General features: G+C 62.1%; 1 protein-coding gene across 1 annotated transcript; it reads left to right on the top strand.

The window, feature by feature from the left end:
• The first annotated feature begins 8,503 nt into the window (after positions 1 to 8,503).
• Positions 8,504 to 14,181, top strand: TEKT4 (tektin 4). Its single transcript, XM_059691817.1, has 6 exons — positions 8,504 to 9,037; positions 10,944 to 11,014; positions 11,407 to 11,550; positions 12,148 to 12,370; positions 12,958 to 13,112; positions 13,911 to 14,181. The coding sequence occupies exons 1-6, from the start codon at positions 8,504 to 8,506 to the stop codon at positions 14,125 to 14,127; spliced, it is 1,344 nt and encodes a 447-aa protein (XP_059547800.1). The 3' UTR covers positions 14,128 to 14,181.
• Positions 14,182 to 17,190: the final 3,009 nt, after the last annotated feature.

Genomic DNA, 17,190 nt, shown 5'->3' with positions numbered 1-17,190 from the left:
AAGGACACAGAGAGGTTAGGGGGTTGCCAGAAGTCACACAGTGTGCAAGCGGGTGGGAGGCTCACTGGGGAGGGGTGTCAGTTTCAGGGCAGCTCTGTGTCCTTGATCGGCGCCTCCAGAGGGGCAGGATGGGGTGGGGCGGGGGTGGGGGCAGGCAGGAGGCAGGGGTGGCTGAGAACACCTTCTCCACCGTCCTCTGTGCCTGCCTCTGGGCTCTTATCTGCAGCCTGCACACCCCTAATCAGCTGACAGCAGCGTTTGCAGATGATGTTGCTGCGACCTCTTAGCATCAGAGCGGCTGCTCGAACCCCAGCACCTTTGCTGGGACTGTCCAAGGTTGTCTGGGCTACGACTCACCCAGAACCTGAGACTGGGGGCAGAGGGGCCACCGGAGGCCGGACAGGAGGGCCCAAAGCCTGCTACAGACCTGGGCACCCCCGGGACAGAGGAGGTGAGAGGACACCTTCTGAGGTCACTTCCAGGCCCTGAATCCCCCGGTCTGCAGCTCAGGGCTGGCCTGGTTTTGGCTTATTGCTGCGTGGGGGCTGGGACAGCCATGTGCCCCCCAGGCCGCACAACGACCCCTCTCATCTTTGGGCCAGCCTCCTCCAAGCTCTTCTTCCCGGGGTCACAAGGGCAGTGGGGTCCGGAAGGCACATGAGACGGGGGGGGGGGGGGGGGGCAGCGAGCACCTGCCGAGACCTGCCGGACTGGATCCCAGCATCAGGGCTGCTAGGACGGCCAGTGCCGAGGCTGAGAACGGGAGAGGCAGGCGACCACATCAACAGGGTCAAGATGGTCCCTCTGTCCCACCAGTGGGGCCTGACCTGCCACAGTCACCAACCCCCCTCTGAACGCCCCGCTAAAAATAACTCCAGCCCAGCCCTGCGCTGCTCCGCCCCGCACCTTCCCTGGGCCTGGCCCCGCCTGGCCCCCAGGAAAAGGCCTGTGTATCCCGTTACGCCCCTGTGGCAGGATGGCACCGAGGCAGCAGGAGGCTCCTGCAAAGTCACCTAGAGCAGCGGTTTCCAACCTTTCCCACCTCACGGCGCACAGAACCTAGTTGCTAAAATTCTTCGGCACACCAAAACATATATTATGTTTCTGCTGATTTGACAGAAGAAATAGGTATAATTTTGATCCATTCATGCCAGACGGCTATTGTGGTGTTGGCTGTTGTCATTTTTTTGTTTGACACTCTAAGGCAGCGGTTCTCAACCTGTGGGTCGCAACCGCTTTGGGGGTCGAATGACCCTTTCACAGGGGTCGCCTAAGACCATCGGAAAACACACATATAATTACATTGTTTTTGTGATTCATCACTAGGCTTAATCATGTTCAATTTGTAACAATGAAAATACATCCTGCATATCAGATATTTACATGACGATTCATAACAGTAGCAACATTACAGTGATGAAGTAGCAACGAAAATCATTTTATGGTTGGGGGTCACCACAACATGAGGAACTGTATGAAAGGGTCGCGACCCACAGGTTGAGAGCCGCTGCTCTAAGGGAAAAGAGGTCAGTGCCCTGACTGAATAGTCGGGTTGCGTGTTTTAAAAATTCTTGTGGCACAGCAGCTGACACTCACTGGCCTAAAGGGTTGGGGGCCGGGTGGACCCCAGCCACCCTGCTCTCAGCCCAGCCACCCTGCCATCTACACCCCTACCCCCAGGATCTGCCAACTGGGACAAGGGCTTCCAGGATGTGGGTGTGGCCACTGGCCAGGGTTGGCCCCTCAGTCCAGGCATTTCCATGGGGCCTGCTGGGCCCACCTGGCTGAGGGGGGGAGGGGTGAAGGTGCCAGAGCCCGACGGGCTCTTCTGGGCCCACCCGGTGGCGGGACACAAGCGGGGAGAAGAGGTACGTGGACACAGGCAGGCAGCGCGGGCGGTGGCGGCCAGGCCCGGCAGGGGAGGGAGGGGCTGGGAGGGGCTGGGCCTGGGGAACTGTCCCGGGGGCCACCCTCACTTCTGACACAGACTTCAGGCCCAGGGCCCCGCAGAGCCTCTCTGAGCCCGTGCAGCTGGGCGCCTGTGGGTCCTTCTGGATGGAGGCCACGGGACCTGGGTCTCCGTGTCGGCAGCTCTGGGCAGCGACCTGCGTCCTCTGGACGCCGGACAAGAGGCGCTCTGGCAGCCCCCAGTGCCAGGGCTCCTGCTCCGCACGGGCTTCTCCCCTGGGTCGCCCATGGCTCTCGCTGCTGGGTTTCCTGAGGTGCTTTCCAAAGGCTCTGCCCTTCTCCCGGTCCAGAGCCGGAGCCGTCTCGGAGCGGGGGTGCCACCCTGGCCTCAGAGCCTCCTGGAGGGCTGGGGCTCATTAAAGCAACCCCTCTAACCCCCCGACTCCAGAGATGACTGGGGCAGGCTGCTGAGAGGAGCCTGCGCCTCCCCGCCCAGGCCGGCTGTCTGCCCACTTTGGGTCCAAATCCCCGGCCTGGACCGCGGATGGTGCTGCCTCTGAGGCCACATCCGATCCCCCCATTGCCTGCCTGGGTCATAGAATGGCCTGTCTCCTCATCTGTGAAAGGACTGGTTGGGAGGCAGGTGAGGTCCTGCCCTGCCCACGGTGACGGAGCCTCCGTGGGCTCTGAAAGCCTCGCCACAAAGGACAGATGTGGTGCAGGGGCCTGGTAACCCCCACACGTGGCCTGTCGGCAGGCTGTCCCTGCTCCTGGCTGTTGAGCTCCAGGCGGGGCGGGGGTGGGCTGGGCGCCTTCTACCCATCCGCCCACCCGAGGCCCAGGCGTCAGCGGCCTTATCATGTCAGCCTGTTCCTGGCCCTGCTCAGGCAGACGCAAAATCTCTCCGAAATCCTGTATTTAATTTTGTTCTCTGGGAAACTGTAGGAGGTTTTGGAGATAAAGCTGAGCTGATAAGTCGGGGATTTGGCTGTTCTACCCCAAACTCCCGGGCTGGGAGGCCGGTGGCAGCCCAGGATGCCGAGTCAGCTGGGCAGGGCTTAGGAGCCCCCCTCGCTCCACCACCATCTACAGTGTTCAAGGTCAGGAGGCTCCCGAGGGCGACAAGCGTGAAGGACACCAGGGTGAGCATGACATGCATGGGGGTCAGACCCAAGGCCTGCCAAGGCCTGCCAAGGCGCTGGGGGCAGTGGGTCCATGCATTGCAGGAGCTTGGGGGGCTACATTGCATGCCGGGGGGGGGTGCTGATGCTCAGCTGCCCCGGGGCCTTCCCTTGGGGGTATGGTATCAGTCCCTGCCCTCGCTGGATGCGCTGCCCCACCTAGCAAACACCCCCACGTTCTGGAACATTTTCCGAGTCCCTAGTTTGATGGGGTGTGGCAGGCAGTCCTGCAGATTTTATTATTTTATTATTTTCAAGACCCCTGGAAGGTGGAGCTGGAAGCCCCTCGGTGCACTGCCATGTTTTCAGAGTCGTGGTTCTTGAGACTTTTCAAGTGGCATCTGGGTGGTAAGAAGAACAGGCCCCAAAGAACCGAACACAGTTCTGAGCACACAGAGCTGTGTGTGCCCGTGTTCGCAGTAGGTCTGTTTTCAGCAGCCCACACCCGGAAACGACGCAGGTGTCCATTACTGGGAGAGTGGGTGAACTCAACGGGGCCCATCCACACACGGAAGAGCATGCAGCCGCGAGAAGGAGTGAGGCCCTGCTGGCCTACAGCACGGGTGGACCTCGGAAACATTCCAAGTGACGGAATCCAGACGCAAAGGGCCCCGCCTTGTGTGGCTCCATTGACATGAAATGTCCGGGACAGGCAAATGCACAGAGATGGAGAGCAGGCTGATGATGGCCAGGGGCTGGGGGCGGGGAGCGTGGGGAGCATGGGGAGCCAGGGCTTCTGTCTGGGGCGATAGAAAGTTCTGGAACTAAATACAGATGGTGGTTTCACAACCTCGTGAATGTACGAAAGGCCGCCCAACCGCACACTTTAAAATGATAAAAATGACTAATTTTCTGCTGTGTGCGCTCTACCACAATAAAAGAAAGTAGTGATAATGAAAAGAAATGTGTCTGCAGGGCTCGCTACCGGCTGGGCACTGTCCGAGGTGCTGTCTCTCTGACCTGTCTTGGTGGCCTCACCTTTGCAGACGGGCAGAGGGGCGCAGGCCGGGCCCGCTCCCAGGCCACCTGAGAAAACACCGGGCGCTGGGTCTCCACCTCGGTCCTGCTCCGTGTCATCGGCCAGAACTCTCTTTGCGAAGCTGACTTTTTTTTTTTTTTTATCCCCCCGCCCTAGAGAGTCCCCTAGCCTCCCCTATCCCCCAGTGTCTTATGTCCATTGGTTATGCTTATATGCATGCATACAAGTCCTTCCATTGATCTCTTACCCTCCTCCCTCCTGCCCCCCAACCCTCCCCGGCCTTCCCGCTGCAGTTTGACAATCTGTTTGAGGCAGCTCTGCCTCTGTATCTATTATTGTTCAAAAGTTTATAATGGTCTCTATTGTCCATGAATGAGTGAGATCATGTGGTATTTTTCCTTTATTGACTGGCTTATTTCACTTAGCATAACGCTCTCCAGTTCCATCCATGACGTTGCAAATGGTAAGAGTTCCTTCCTTTTTACAGCAGCATAGTATTCCATCGTGTAGATGTACCACAGTTTTCTAATCCATTCATCTACTGATGGGCACTTAGGCTGTTTCCAGATCTTAGCTATGGTGAATTGTGCTGCTATGAACATAGGGGTGCATATATCCTTTCTGATTGGTGTTTCTGGTTTCTTGGGATATATTCCTAGAAGTGGGATCACAGGGTCAAATGGGAGTTCCATTTTCAGTTTTTTGAGGAAACTCCATACTGTCTTCCATAGTGGCTGCACCAGTCTGCATTCCCACCAGCAGTGCACAAGTGTTCCTTTTTCTCCACATCCTCTCCAGCACTTGTCGTTTGTTGATTTGTTGATGATAGCCAGTCTGACAGGTGTGAGATGGTACCTCATTGTTGTTTTGATTTGCATCTCTCGGATGATTAGTGACCGTGAGCATGTTTTCATATGTCTCTTGGCTTTCTGAATGTCCTCTTTTGAAAGGTGTCTATTTAGGTCCTTTGCCCATTTTTTGATTGGATTGTTTATCTTCCTTTTGTTAAGTTGTATGAGTTCCCTATAAATTTTGGAGATTAGGCCCTTATCAGATATGTCATTGGCAAATATGTTTTCCCACACAGTGGGTTTTCTCGTTGTTTTGTTGATGGTTTCTTTTGCTGTGCAGAAGCTTTTTATTTTGATGTAGTCCCATTTGTTCATTTTCTCTTTAGTTTCAAGTGCCCTAGGAGCTGTATCAGTGAAGAAATTGCTTCGGCATATGTCTGAGATTTTGTTGCCTTTGGATTCTTCTAGAATTTTTATGGTTTCCTGTCGTACATTTAAGTCCTTTATCCATTTTGAGTTTATTTTTGTGTAGCTGACTTTTTATCTCCACGTCCATCCATCCTGTGTCCAGCGCCTCCTTTTTCGTCGACAGTCTGGCCTTCATCTGCCTCCTGCAGTTGGGACCTTCACAATATTTCCTTTTGGACTTTTATAGCTTCTTCTAAAAACTGCTTCGTTTGGACACGTCTGGAGTTAGTTCCGGAGGGAGGGGGTTCGGGGGGGCGGGGGGTAAAGGTCAAAGCCCCTCCCCGTTGGCCTCTCTGGGTGGGTGAACAGGATGGGGAGCCTGGCAGGTGCGCCCGCTCACCTGTTTGTGGACCCTCCCAGCCTTCTCTCCCACCTGCTCCGGCCTCTCCACCCAGACGGCCTTGGGCATTGCCCAGAAAGGGCATCGTGCCGGGGGCTGGCACTACGATATCCTCCGGTAGGAACGAGGCCAGGGTAGAGGCTCCCAGACGAGGAGCTGGCCACACCAGGAGCTGCACACACGGAAGGCTCCATGCCACACAGCCCCCAGTGCTGTTGCCCAGATCTGCTGTCCTTGTCGCAGACCTCCAGAGCCCAGCCACAGGGTTGGGGACATCTTGAGTGAGCGGATCAAGGCGTTGGCAGCTGCCTGGGGCTGGGCAGAGCCCCCTGCCCCTCACCAAGTCCTGGAGGAGGACATAGCTGCCCGGGAGCCACACAGAGTACCCACTTCCTGGCAGATGAACTGAGTGAGTCACACGTGTGATGCCCTCCCTGGGTGAGGGGTGGACAGGAGAGCGTCAGTGGTCCTTAGCCCCCACCTTCTGCCCACTGCCCGGGGTACAGGCTCGGGAGCTGAGAGCGAGTCCTCAGGCCCCCCCAGCTTCCCTCCCACCTGGGCTGGGGGCCAGGCCTCTGACTGCTTCCTCACGCCCTGCCTAGCCTTCCTGCCCACACTCACGTCCTCTGTCTCCCCCATTGGCCCTCCCACGCCTGACACCTCCCCAGGGGAGGGGGCCTCCACAGCTGCCTTGGGACCAGGAGCTGCACACACCTCCCCTCCTCCCCACGGACTTGAAGGTGCTCCACCCCCAGGCTGGACTGTGTGCTCTTCAAGCTTCGGTGGAGGGGACCCTTCCTCCAGGAAGCCCTCCTGAGCATCCCTCAGCTGAGCCTGTGCCCCTGCCTCCTGCCCCCGGTCTGGGCTCCTGCATGTGGGGGCAGCCCCTGCCCTTCCTGCTGCTTGGCTTCTCAGACACCCAGCATCTGCTGTGACCGTGCCCAGCTCAGAGCTGTCTGAGCCACTTCCAATCCTCCTGTTATTAAAATGTTCCGCTGGCCCCGAGGGAGGCAGCCAGGGACGTGCTCGGCCCGGCCTCAGCAGGTGCATCTGTGCAGAGACCGGAGAGCTCCTGGAGTTTTCATTCCAGCTGGGACATCGGGGAGGCACAGCTGGGGGTCCGGGAGGCCAGATGGCCAGGTCGCTGCTCCAGTGCCTTGGGGTCCCGGGGGCCCCTCCGCCTTCCCACCTGTGACCCGGGGCCCGTGATGCCCACTGGGACGGCAGGCGAGTGCCGGAGGCTGTGATGCTGAGAAGGGACAAGCTCCTGTCTCCCCATCTCACAACTTCTGGGCCAGGGATAGAGCAAGGTGGGATCGGGGGGGCTGGGCTGACCCACAGGCCCGCCACGATGGCTGCAGGAGCCTCCGAGCCGGCTGGGGGCAGGGCCACCACCATTCCCCCGTGTGGCAGCCCTGCTCCGGGGCTGGAGTCCCTGGCCCTGCAGCCACTTCCCAACTGGCCCTGGGCCGGGTCTGCAAGACGCCCTCCGGAGCTCAAGGTGGAGGCGGAGCAGCCTCTGGCCGGTCCTTCGGGCCCTGGTGGGTGCTCCTGTCCTCAGGCCTGGCCACAGCCGGCTTCCGTACAGCCAAGTACCTGGTGGGCGAACGGTTCCAGCACTGCTATCGCCCCCGCCTGCCGGCCCAGGGTCCTTCCAAAGGCACTGAGCTCCGCTCCAGCCCATGTGTAATAGAGGTTCCTGGAGGGCTCCCAGGGGAAAGGGTCTGTGTGAAAAGCAGGTTCTAGATAAGAGGTGGCCAGTGGTCCCACCCTGAGTGGGTCCCTGGGGAAACCGAGGCACAGAGAAGCTTGAAGGCATTCCTCAGGCCGCACCAGCCCTGAGGGCCCCTGACCTGCCCACGAGGGCAGACTGGCTCAGGGGGGTTGGGAGACTCTCAGGCTCCGGTCCCCCAAGCCCACATGTATGAAGCAGCTACTCTCCGCCGCGAGGTTCAAAGGCCATCAGCACCGCGAGGGGTGCCCGTGCCAAAGGCAGGGCCTGGGGAGGAGGCACCTCCAAGCGAAGCCGAAGCCGCAGGAGCCAGGCTGGTGTGTCTGAGGAGGTCCTGGGGCTCCTGGGGCCCTAGTGGGGGTGGGACAGGGGCAGGATGGCGGAGGGGCAGGGCTTCTGCAGGTTATGCTGGGAGTGGGATGTCCGGAGAAGAGGGGGGGGGTCCCGTGGGAGGAGCCAAGGGGTGGAGGGGTGAGGGGCCACCCAGGCCAGAGTGTTGTTGGGCTGGCAGAGGTGAACCCAAGAGGCACGGGCTGCCCCTCACACGGCATTTTAAGCCAATGGCGCCCTCTGCTGCCCATGTGGGGCATCACCCCCGCATTGGAACTCTCCGCCCACCATGGGGATTAGGGGGGTATGTGCCCCATATTGGGCATACAGCTGGCCCCCCTCCCAGGCCTCAACCATAAGCCTTTCCCTGGGCGGCCTGGGTGTACTGTCCCCAGGGCAGGACCTGTGGGCAGATGTGGGAATCTGATTCCAGGCACCATGGAGGCTGAATTCAACTCCCCATCAAAGATACTTACACAGAGGGAGATCCCATGGGGACAACTGAGACAAGCAGGAGCTGACAGGCCTGGCCCCAGGCACAGTGCCTCCTCTGACAGATGCCAGCCCGGGCGGGTGGGGTTAGGACCTGCCTGGCCCTTTAAGAGGGCAGTTGGGGGTGGGTCCCTGTTGCCCAGCAACAGAAGGGCTTGGCATTTACCTGTCGCCAGGAGACCTGGAGACTTCCTGCTCTGGGGACAGAGTGGGTGGCCAGAGCTGCTCTGCTGACCGTGCCAAGTGCCCTGCCCACCCACCTGTGCCCAGGCCAGGGGCACCATGGCTCAGACGGACGTACTGCTGACCAAGCAGCCCGCCCCGCAGACAGTGCCGGCGTGTGAGCTGCCCCCCAAGCTGTACGATGTGGCCCGCAACACAGGTGCCCACACGTCCGCAGGCCTGGCCACTGCTGGCTTCCGCACCGCCAAGTATCTGGTGGACGAGTGGTTCCAGAACAGCTATGCCAGTTACCACCAGGCCTTTGCCGACCGCGACCGGTCGGAGCGGCAGCGCCATGAGAGCAGGCAGCTGGCTGCGGAGACGGGGGCTCTGGCGCAGCGCACGCAGGAGGACTCCACCCGGAAGGTGGGCGAGCGCCTGCAGGACATGCACTGCTGGAAGTCGGAGCTGCAGCGGGAGGTGGGCGAGCTGGTGGTGGAGACCGACCTGATGCTGGCCCAGAAGCAGCGGCTGGAGCGCGCCCTGGACGCCACAGGGGTGCCCTTCTCCATCGCCACCGACAACCTGCAGTGCCGCGAGCGCCGCCAGTACCCCGACCTCGTTCGTGACTATGTGGAGATGGAGCTGCTGAAGGTGTGAACCCCTTGGGCTCTCGGGGGCCCGCGCCTGGGCCACCCTCACCTTTCTGCCAGAAGGACCTGCATAGAGCCTGGGGGTGGATACAGGTGTATCCCCATCACACGGCTGGCAGAGGCCTTGGTGCCCGTGCCCCTCTGCACACACAGGCACAGAGAAGCTGGGAGTAGGTCGGGACTAGAACTGACTGGGTGCTGGGGCAGCCTGGGCTGGGGGCGGGTCAGGGTGCGGCCCCGGAGAGAGGCACTGTCCCCCCCACCAGGTGTGTGTCTGGTCTGACCTTCCCACGGTAGGCTTGGGGCACCACAGCTCAGACATGCTGGGTTGGGGGCACTGTGGCCTGGGAGCCCCAGTGTGGGGGCTCAAACACATCCGAGAGCCGGGGCTGAAGCTTGGCACTTGCCCACTTGTCCCAATCTCATGTCCAGCGCCCCTGCAGTTCTGCCCCCAATTATTGGTCACACTGGGGGGTAGACAGGGCCCACGCTGTGGCAGGATTTACACCTAAGATATGTGTTGGGGTTGACCTGTGGGTGGCATAGGCAGAGGCTGCGGAGGCAGGGAGAGGCCCAGCCAGCCCACCCCACCAGCCCTGACACCCCTCTACATACCATACACCCTGAGTATGGGGAGGGGCCCGGGCTGAGTCCTGGGGGCAGCCGTCTGAGATTGGAGAATGAGAACCACTGAATGAGCCCTTGGTTACCTCAACTTCTGGTACCTGATGGGCAGCCCCTTGGATCGCCCTGGTCATGCAAACGAAGCCTGGCCCTGAGCCCCAGGAGGCTGAGCGCCCTCCCCCAGGACACGTGTGGTGGGAACCCAGGCACCAGCCAGGAGTGCATTGTGATGGGGCGAGAAAAGGGGGGGGAGTCTACATTTATTCCGCAAGGATCCCCACCCTCAACCGGCAGGACCTGTCCTCGGGCGGCCCCATAAGAAGAATCAGTCCAGGAGCCTGACCCTGGGGGGCAGTTCCCACACCTCTCTGCCTGGGGCCCCACCTATGAACAAGAGGTGGGCATGCGTGAGGGATTCAGAGACACACAGCTGCCCCAGAGGCTCAAGGCATCCCCTGCACCATCCCCCCAAGCTCAGGCCAGAACCTGAGTCCCTTCCGTCACCTTCCTGCCCTCCCCCAGGTTGCCAACCCCCTTCTCTGCCCCCCACAACTGACCCCTACCCTCAAGAACCTCCCAAGTCTCAGGACGTGGCCCCTCTGTCTTGAGCCAAGGCCACTGGCCAGTGGTGCGTGGACCTACGAGCGTGGCACAAAGGGGGACACAGACCAGGGGACAGACCCGGACACATGTGGGTTAAGAGCACGAATGGAGGCGAAACTTCAAATGAGGGGAAAGGGCTGTTTGTCTGTAGAAAATGAGCAGTGGAGGCAGCACAAAGAGAGGCAGGGAACCCCCTGTGTTCTCAGTGTGGGGAGGCCTCTCTGTGCCGTGGCCCCAAGGGGAGCCCCCACTCAGGAGGGCCCCTCGTCCCCAGGGGCCTGCGTCCGAAGAGGCTGTAGGCCTGGCTGTCCAGGGGCTGCTGCCCTCAGTGCCCTGGGCAGGCTGCAGGGACAGCCCCCAGAGCCTAGAGGTGCTGGTGCCCCCAGAAGAAAAGACCCCACACAGTGCACCACCTAGAATGGTCACCAGCCCAGAATAAACCTTACGAGGAAGAGTGGGGTTCATGCCCCACTTTCCAGAAAAGAGAGCGGGGGTCAACAAGGCCCAAGGCCAAGGCCGCTCAGCCAGGGGTCAAGTGCCAGCTGAGCCCCCAGCTCCCCTGGGTGTCGCCCCAAATCTCAGCCCCTCCTGGGCCTCTAAGAGGTTGGCTGTGGGCCCACAGCAGCCCTGCAGCCCTGCCGTCAGCAGATCTTCAGCAGGGAGGGGGTCTTCTCCCCCAGGAGGCTGAGCTCATCCGGAACATCCAGGAGCTGCTGAAAAGGACCATCATGCAGGCTGTGAACCAGATCAGGTGGGTCTCCAGCCCCAGGGTGACCCCTGGCCCCCCGCCCCTCAGGCTGGCTTTGGGCAGGAAGCCAGGGTTACCAGGCCCCGAGGCTCAGAGAGGTGAGGCCTTGTCCCTGGTCACAGCCAGGAGTGCAGGCTGGCAGGGGCACCAGGTGATGGGGGAGTAGCAGATTCCTGCACGGCCCGGGGAACCTGGATGTCCATGTGGCCCTGGCCAGCATCCTGGGGAGGAGGGGCAGCTGCTCTTGGACACTGCTGGCTCGGTGGCCTCGGTGGCCTGAGGACCCTACGCTGGGCAGATGAGGTGTGCCTGCTGTTTGGGGGTGCCCGGCCCAGTGCCCCAGTAGGCCCAGCTCCCCGCTCTGGGCATATTCAAGCCCTGCCCGCTGCCCCCAGGATGAACCGGGAGCACAAGGAGCTGTGCGAGATGAACTGGTCTGACAAGGTGGAGGCCTACAACATCGACGAGACCTGTGCCCGATACAACAACCAGAGCACCGAGGTGCAGTTCCACCCGCACTCCACTAAGTTCGAGGAGAGGTGGGCCCCCAGCCCCCTTCGCACAAACACCCTGTCCCCACACCCTTGTCCTCCCTGCTCCCCTCATCCCGTCTGGCTCCTGGGGGTCCTCCCAGCCCCCTCCCTCCCCCCCTCGCCCTGGCCCTGAGGCCCTCACCATAGAGCCTGCAGCTCTGCTTCTGGGTATCTCCTGCCCAAGTGCTCAGCATCACACAGGCACCAGAGGGGCCAAGGGGCTGCGGAGGGAGACGGGACCAGGGCTGGAGTGGGGTGGGCAGGGCAGAGGCACAAGGGTGGGAGGTGGGGGGGTCAGGGGAAGCCTCGGAAACTCAAGGACAAGGACAAGTGGCCTGCAGCTCCGAGATCGGCCAGTAGGGAGCGCGAGACCACCGCCTATCCTAGCCCAGCCCGTGGGGAGGGGTTGGGGTGGGAGGTGGGGGGGGGGAGGCACAAGGTGCTGGGTGCAGCAGAGGGCGCCTGGCAGAGCTGGGGTAGTGGTCGCTGGAGGCGCAGGATGGTACGGGGCGCGGGAGCCGGGGCGCGCGGAGAGCCTGGTGGGACCCAGAGCGCTGGCAGGTGCACCCACCGACCCCTGCTCCACCCGTGCCCCGCCCACAGCGCCTCCACGCCAGAGTCCTGGGCCAGGTTCACACAGGAAAGCCTGCAGCGCGCGGAGCGCGAGCGCCTGGCCTCCTTCAACCTGCGGGGCCTCATTGACTGCGTCCTGCGGGACACCTCCGAGGACCTGCGGCTGCAGTGCGACTCGGTGAACCTGGCCTTCGGGCGCCGCCTGGAGGAGCTGGAGGACTCGCGCCACAAGCTGGAGCATCACCTGAACAAGGTGCGCCGATGCGCCCCAGCCACACCCAGGCCGGTCCAGGCCAGCCCTGGGGTCTGGGTGCCCATAGCCAGAGAGAGACCAGGCTCCTGTGCCCCGCCTCTTCCTCCACCCCTGGCCACTACGCCCTGGTCCGGACCCGGCCTGGCCCCTGCCCCTCCTCTGCCCCTCCATCCTGAGGGACCCCAGAGGCGGGGCCTCCCCCCCTTCCTGCACCCTCACTAAAGCCAATGGGAACCCAGGTGGCGCTGTGTTTGCCTACTGGCACTGCCACCTGAGTGACTAACCAGGAGGGACGGCCAGGTGCGAGCGGGAGAGAAGATGGGAGGAGGTGGACTGGGCCCGGCAGGGCTCTGACCCCAGGCTGTTAGGGTGGCTTTTGCTGCTTCCAAGTCTCTCTGGTTGTTGACCACCAGCTTTGCTGTCTCACCACCGACGCACCCCCCACCGGGTGCCCTTGTTGGGGGCCCACGCCTCCTCCGGAGCCAGTGGACAGGCTGCTCGCTGGACAGCCCCAGGGCTCAGGGAAGAGGCCAGGCCCCTGCTGGCAGCCTGCCTTGCCCGGGACCCATGGGGACTGTCGTGTGCAGGCGCTTCGGGAGATCGCAGACCAGGAGCACAACATTGCCGAGCTGAAGCAGGCCATCAGGGACAAGGAGTTGCCTCTGAAGGTGGCGCAGACCCGCCTGTACCAGCGCTCGCAGCGGCCCAACGTGGAGCTGTGCCGCGATACCGCCCAGTTCAGGTGCAATCCTGGGCGAGCCAGACCCCCGCCCCTACCCCCACCCAGGCGCTGCCCAGGCCCCCTCAGCCTCTGGGACCCCCATGAACACCCCTTCCCTATGCACACAGACCCGTAGATGAGTTGAGGAGACACTGGGGTCTCACACGGGCACAGCTCACACACGCAGACATTTGCACACCCCACTCCCTCCCAGCACGGCTGGGCACTGCATGGGCCACGGAGGGGCACTGTGTCAGGACTTTGAGTGCCAGGGACCGCGGGGCACTTCCCCCCTCACCCGGTGCTGAGCGATCTTCCCAGGGAGGAATCTCGGGGTCTCAGCGGCTGAGTCCTGCCTCGCAGACCAGTCCACACCTCTGGTGTCACAGTGGACCCTCGTCCTGGGCTGGGGCCATGGGTGGGACCATGTCTTTTGTTTTTCTAACTTACTGAGCTGCCCTTGTGAGTAAAACCACCCCCACCCCACCCGCCTTGCTATTCCTCCCTCCTTGTTTCTTGATTTTGTTCAGAAAACTGGGGGCTTCACTCTGCTCCAAGGGTCCGTCCTGCTTCCAAACGTCAGGAATAGGAGCCTCAGGGAGCCTTCGGGCCTCTCAGAGCCCTGGCCCCAGCCCACGCCCCAGCTCAGCGTGCGGGCTAGCGTTTGGGACCTTTGAGGTCCTTTTATGGCCGAGCATCTTGGCCAGGACCGATCACCAGGGTTTCCAGCCTTTGACTCTCAGGTCCTGCCCCTCCCACCCAAAGGCCTGGTGATCTGGTGCCAGCCAAGCTCATACCTCCTTCCACCAAATCCCCTAGGCTGGTGAGTGAGGTAGAGGAGCTGAACAGGTCCCTCTCAGCACTGAAGGAGAAGCTTCTAGAAGCGGAGCAGTCGCTGCGCAACCTGGAGGACACACGCATGAGCCTGGAGAAGGACATCGCTGTCAAAACCAACAGCATCTTTATTGACAGCCAGAAGTGCATGACCCACCGCGCCCACTACCCCACCATCCTCCGACTGGCTGGCTACCAGTGACCAGGGCTGGCACCACGGCACAGCCCCCCAACTGTCCTTGGCCGGATTCGGGCAGGGACCCGCCCCCCGCCCCTCAAATAAAGAGCACGTTTGCTTTCTACTTGTGGCATGGGGCTCAGAGTGGGGCCTTCGCGAAGTCAGTTCCTCACGCCCAGGGCACGCTCGGCTACCACCCGTGGAGAGGGGTCAGCCAAGGAGGGGCTCCACCTCGTCACTCAAGCTGACCACGTGAGGCCAGGCCCCTCCCCGGCTCCCAGCCAGAGCCCAGGCACAGATGGTTTCTCTGCCCACCGGGGCCACCGCAGGGTGCCTCTGAGGAAGGGTCATCTCTCATCCCATGGGAGCCACACCTCTCGTCACAGCCTCTGGTCACTGCCACAGTGACCTGCTCTTTGTCCCCCACGGGCCCAGGATGCTGTCGTGCTGAGGCCGGCTGGCTCTCCCCTCGTTACCGGGAGGTGAACTGGGGCAGAGCTGTCGGGACACACTGCCAGCCTGCTCTCCCCTGAGGACTTGGCCCGGGGGCGTTGGGCATCCACTCAGTGGCTCAACATCCCCGGGGAACCCCCGGCCAGGCCAGGCCAGCCAGTGACCTCCTGGGAAAACCCCTGCCACCCCCTCCTGGCACAGGGTGGGCACTGGGAGGCAGACCCTGAGCTGGAAGTGGGAAAGTCAAGGCTGTGGGTAGCCTCCATGCCCAGCCACCTCGGCCACCTTTAGGGGGCCAGTCTCCTTGTCCAGCCCCCTCCTTAGCCAGCTAGTGTGTCAGGTGTGGGTGTGGGTGTGAGGAAATTGCAGGGCCCCTGCTGCCCGCCTGGTCCCACGCCTCCTGCACCCTGTGTCCACGGCTCTGGGCAGAACTGCAGTCCCCAGGGAGGGCCAGGCACTTTGTGGAGTGGGTGGTGGCAGCGAAGCCCCCTTGCTGTGCCCACAATGTCTCCCCCACCCCCGGCTGCTGTCTCTTCCCCAGCGGCAGCTCATACACAGGACTCTCAGGGACATGTCCATTAAGAGGCCGGGAGATAATAACTCCCACTGTGCAAACTGCTGCCACTCAGACCCCCATTATCACCCATGGCCAAGGCAGTGTCCCCATCAGCTCCGAGGGTCGTCTTGTCCTGCCTCCTGGAGGGTGGCAGCTGATGGGAGCTAAGTGAGGGGGGCTGTTCGAAGCTCATTAGCTCTAAAGCCTGGTGGTGACACCAGGCAGGGAGGGTGGCAGGCAGAGTCCCGGGGGGGGGGGGGGGTCCTGTCTGGCTGGGTTCCACTGTCTGTAGTCCCCTGATGCCATCTGTGAGGCTGGAAATTTTGTCGCCTTGTAGAGACCAATGACCAGGCCCTGGAGCTCAGCCATGGCTCCAGGCCACACATCGAATGCCCGAGGCTTTCTGTGGGGCTTGGGGTGGGGATAGACAGCGAGGTCACCCCAGGCTGGCCAGTTGCCTCCAGCAGGCATTCAGCCTCCCCAGACCCTCTGTGGTCAGCTGACCCTGTGGGGCCACAACACACAGCCACCTCTCGTTGTCACGGAGATGCGGGGCAGCATGTCCAAGCGATGGCTATTTCTGTCCAGGAGCCTCGTCCTCGTCCTGCCACCCGCTGAGTCACCCTTGGTGCTTGTTGACTCCCTCCGCTCAGAGCCTGGCCTGCCCGCCTGCTGCAGCCACACACCCCAGCTCGTGTCGCAGGGGCCTGACTCAGCCCAACGCCCCCCCCCCATATGTCCTGCCCCAAGGGGACTCACAGTGAATGCCCATCACTTTTGGGGGGCTGCTCGCCTGTTGGAGAAGGGTGCAGGGAAGGCACGGGGAGGGACATCAGCCCTGCAGCGTGGTGAGGCCTCTGGCTTCACCCATGTCCATCTAGTACACTCCGGCCTCTCTGAGCCCATTGGTGCCATTTGCAGGCGGGGACAGCAAGGCTCAGATGCAGAGCTCCAGCGCCCGCCTTTCTCTGGGAGCCTCAGGGACCATACTTGGGTGGGCAGGGAAGAGCCCCAAGCCTGCCCTGGGCCCATCGACTCCACAGGGACTGGGTGATGAGAGGCAGGGGCCTAGGCCACTCACCACCCTGAGGCCGCCGCTGAGCTGCCTCGAGTCTCAGAGCCAAACCACCGGACACTGGGGCTGCAGGGGCTGCAGGGCAGCGAGCCATCGCTCAGGGCCTTGGGTCTTCACAGCCCCTCTGTCTGTGCCACCCTCCAGGTGAAGACAGCTGTCCCCAAAGGGAGTCCCTGGGCCTGCTGGAGTGAGCTGTCCTCTCCTTGAGGTGGGGCCAGTCTGGGAGCCAGCTCCAGCTGGTGTGGCCCCATCCGCACCCCTCACCAGCCACACTCACCCTCATCCTGCACAAGAAGCCCCCCACCGGTGGGGCACCTCAACCTCAACCTCCCCCATCCTTGCCCCTCCCTGGTCATCAGTGAGGAGGGCTGGAGCAGCAGGACTGGGTGAGCTGCCCCGGCCGCCCACAGGCCGCCTGGTTCCCAGGCCACAGCTGGTGCCTCACCACAGGTGGCCGGCTTGGGGTGTGTGGGGGTGCACTTCCCAGGCATCGCATGTCCCCATGTTCAGAGGCCAAGGTGCAGGGTTCTGCACCTGGACCCAGTGTCCAGCTGTCCAGACCCAAAGCAGGGATGAGGCCAGGCTCTGGTGTGGGCTCAGCTTTAGGCTCATGGTGGGCCCAGCCCTGCCCGCCACTGCTTGGGGGGCCTTATGAGTCATTCCCACCAGTGGGCATAACAGGGACACAGCTTCTGTCACAGCAGGCTTCTTGCTCTGCTGGGCACCTTGACCTGGAAGGGTGCAGGGGAGGCCGGGGCCGACACCATGGTTCTGGCCGGACGCTGCTCTCCTGGGCTCCACCCACCAGCCCCAGACCTCGCTTCTCAGCCAGAGACGGAAGGCTGTGACCATTACCCGGAGGGCCCTGGTCTGCCCCAACCCACGTTGGCTCCAGGCCCTCTGACCAGTCTCCTCCCAGCTGCGGCTGCGGCCTCCCTAACTCTCCCCTAAGTCACTGCACCCCAGATGGAGGAGGCAGCCAGCCCATGGCACCACCCCCCAA

The sequence above is a fragment of the Myotis daubentonii genome, chromosome 4 (genome assembly GCF_963259705.1).
Source record: "Myotis daubentonii chromosome 4, mMyoDau2.1, whole genome shotgun sequence".
Lineage (NCBI taxonomy): Eukaryota > Metazoa > Chordata > Mammalia > Chiroptera > Vespertilionidae > Myotis > Myotis daubentonii.
Note: the sequence above shows the minus strand (reverse complement) of the source record. Positions and strands in the feature narration are given on the sequence as shown.

Coding starts and splice junctions, on each gene's coding strand:
- TEKT4 (XM_059691817.1), top strand. CDS start 8,504: ATGGCTCAGACGGACGTACTGCTGACCAAGCAGCCCGCCCCGCAGACA. Junction 11,015..11,406: donor CAGGCTGTGAACCAGATCAG/GTGGGTCTCCAG, acceptor CGCTGCCCCCAG/GATGAACCGGGAGCACAAGG. Junction 13,113..13,910: donor CGCGATACCGCCCAGTTCAG/GTGCAATCCTGG, acceptor CAAATCCCCTAG/GCTGGTGAGTGAGGTAGAGG.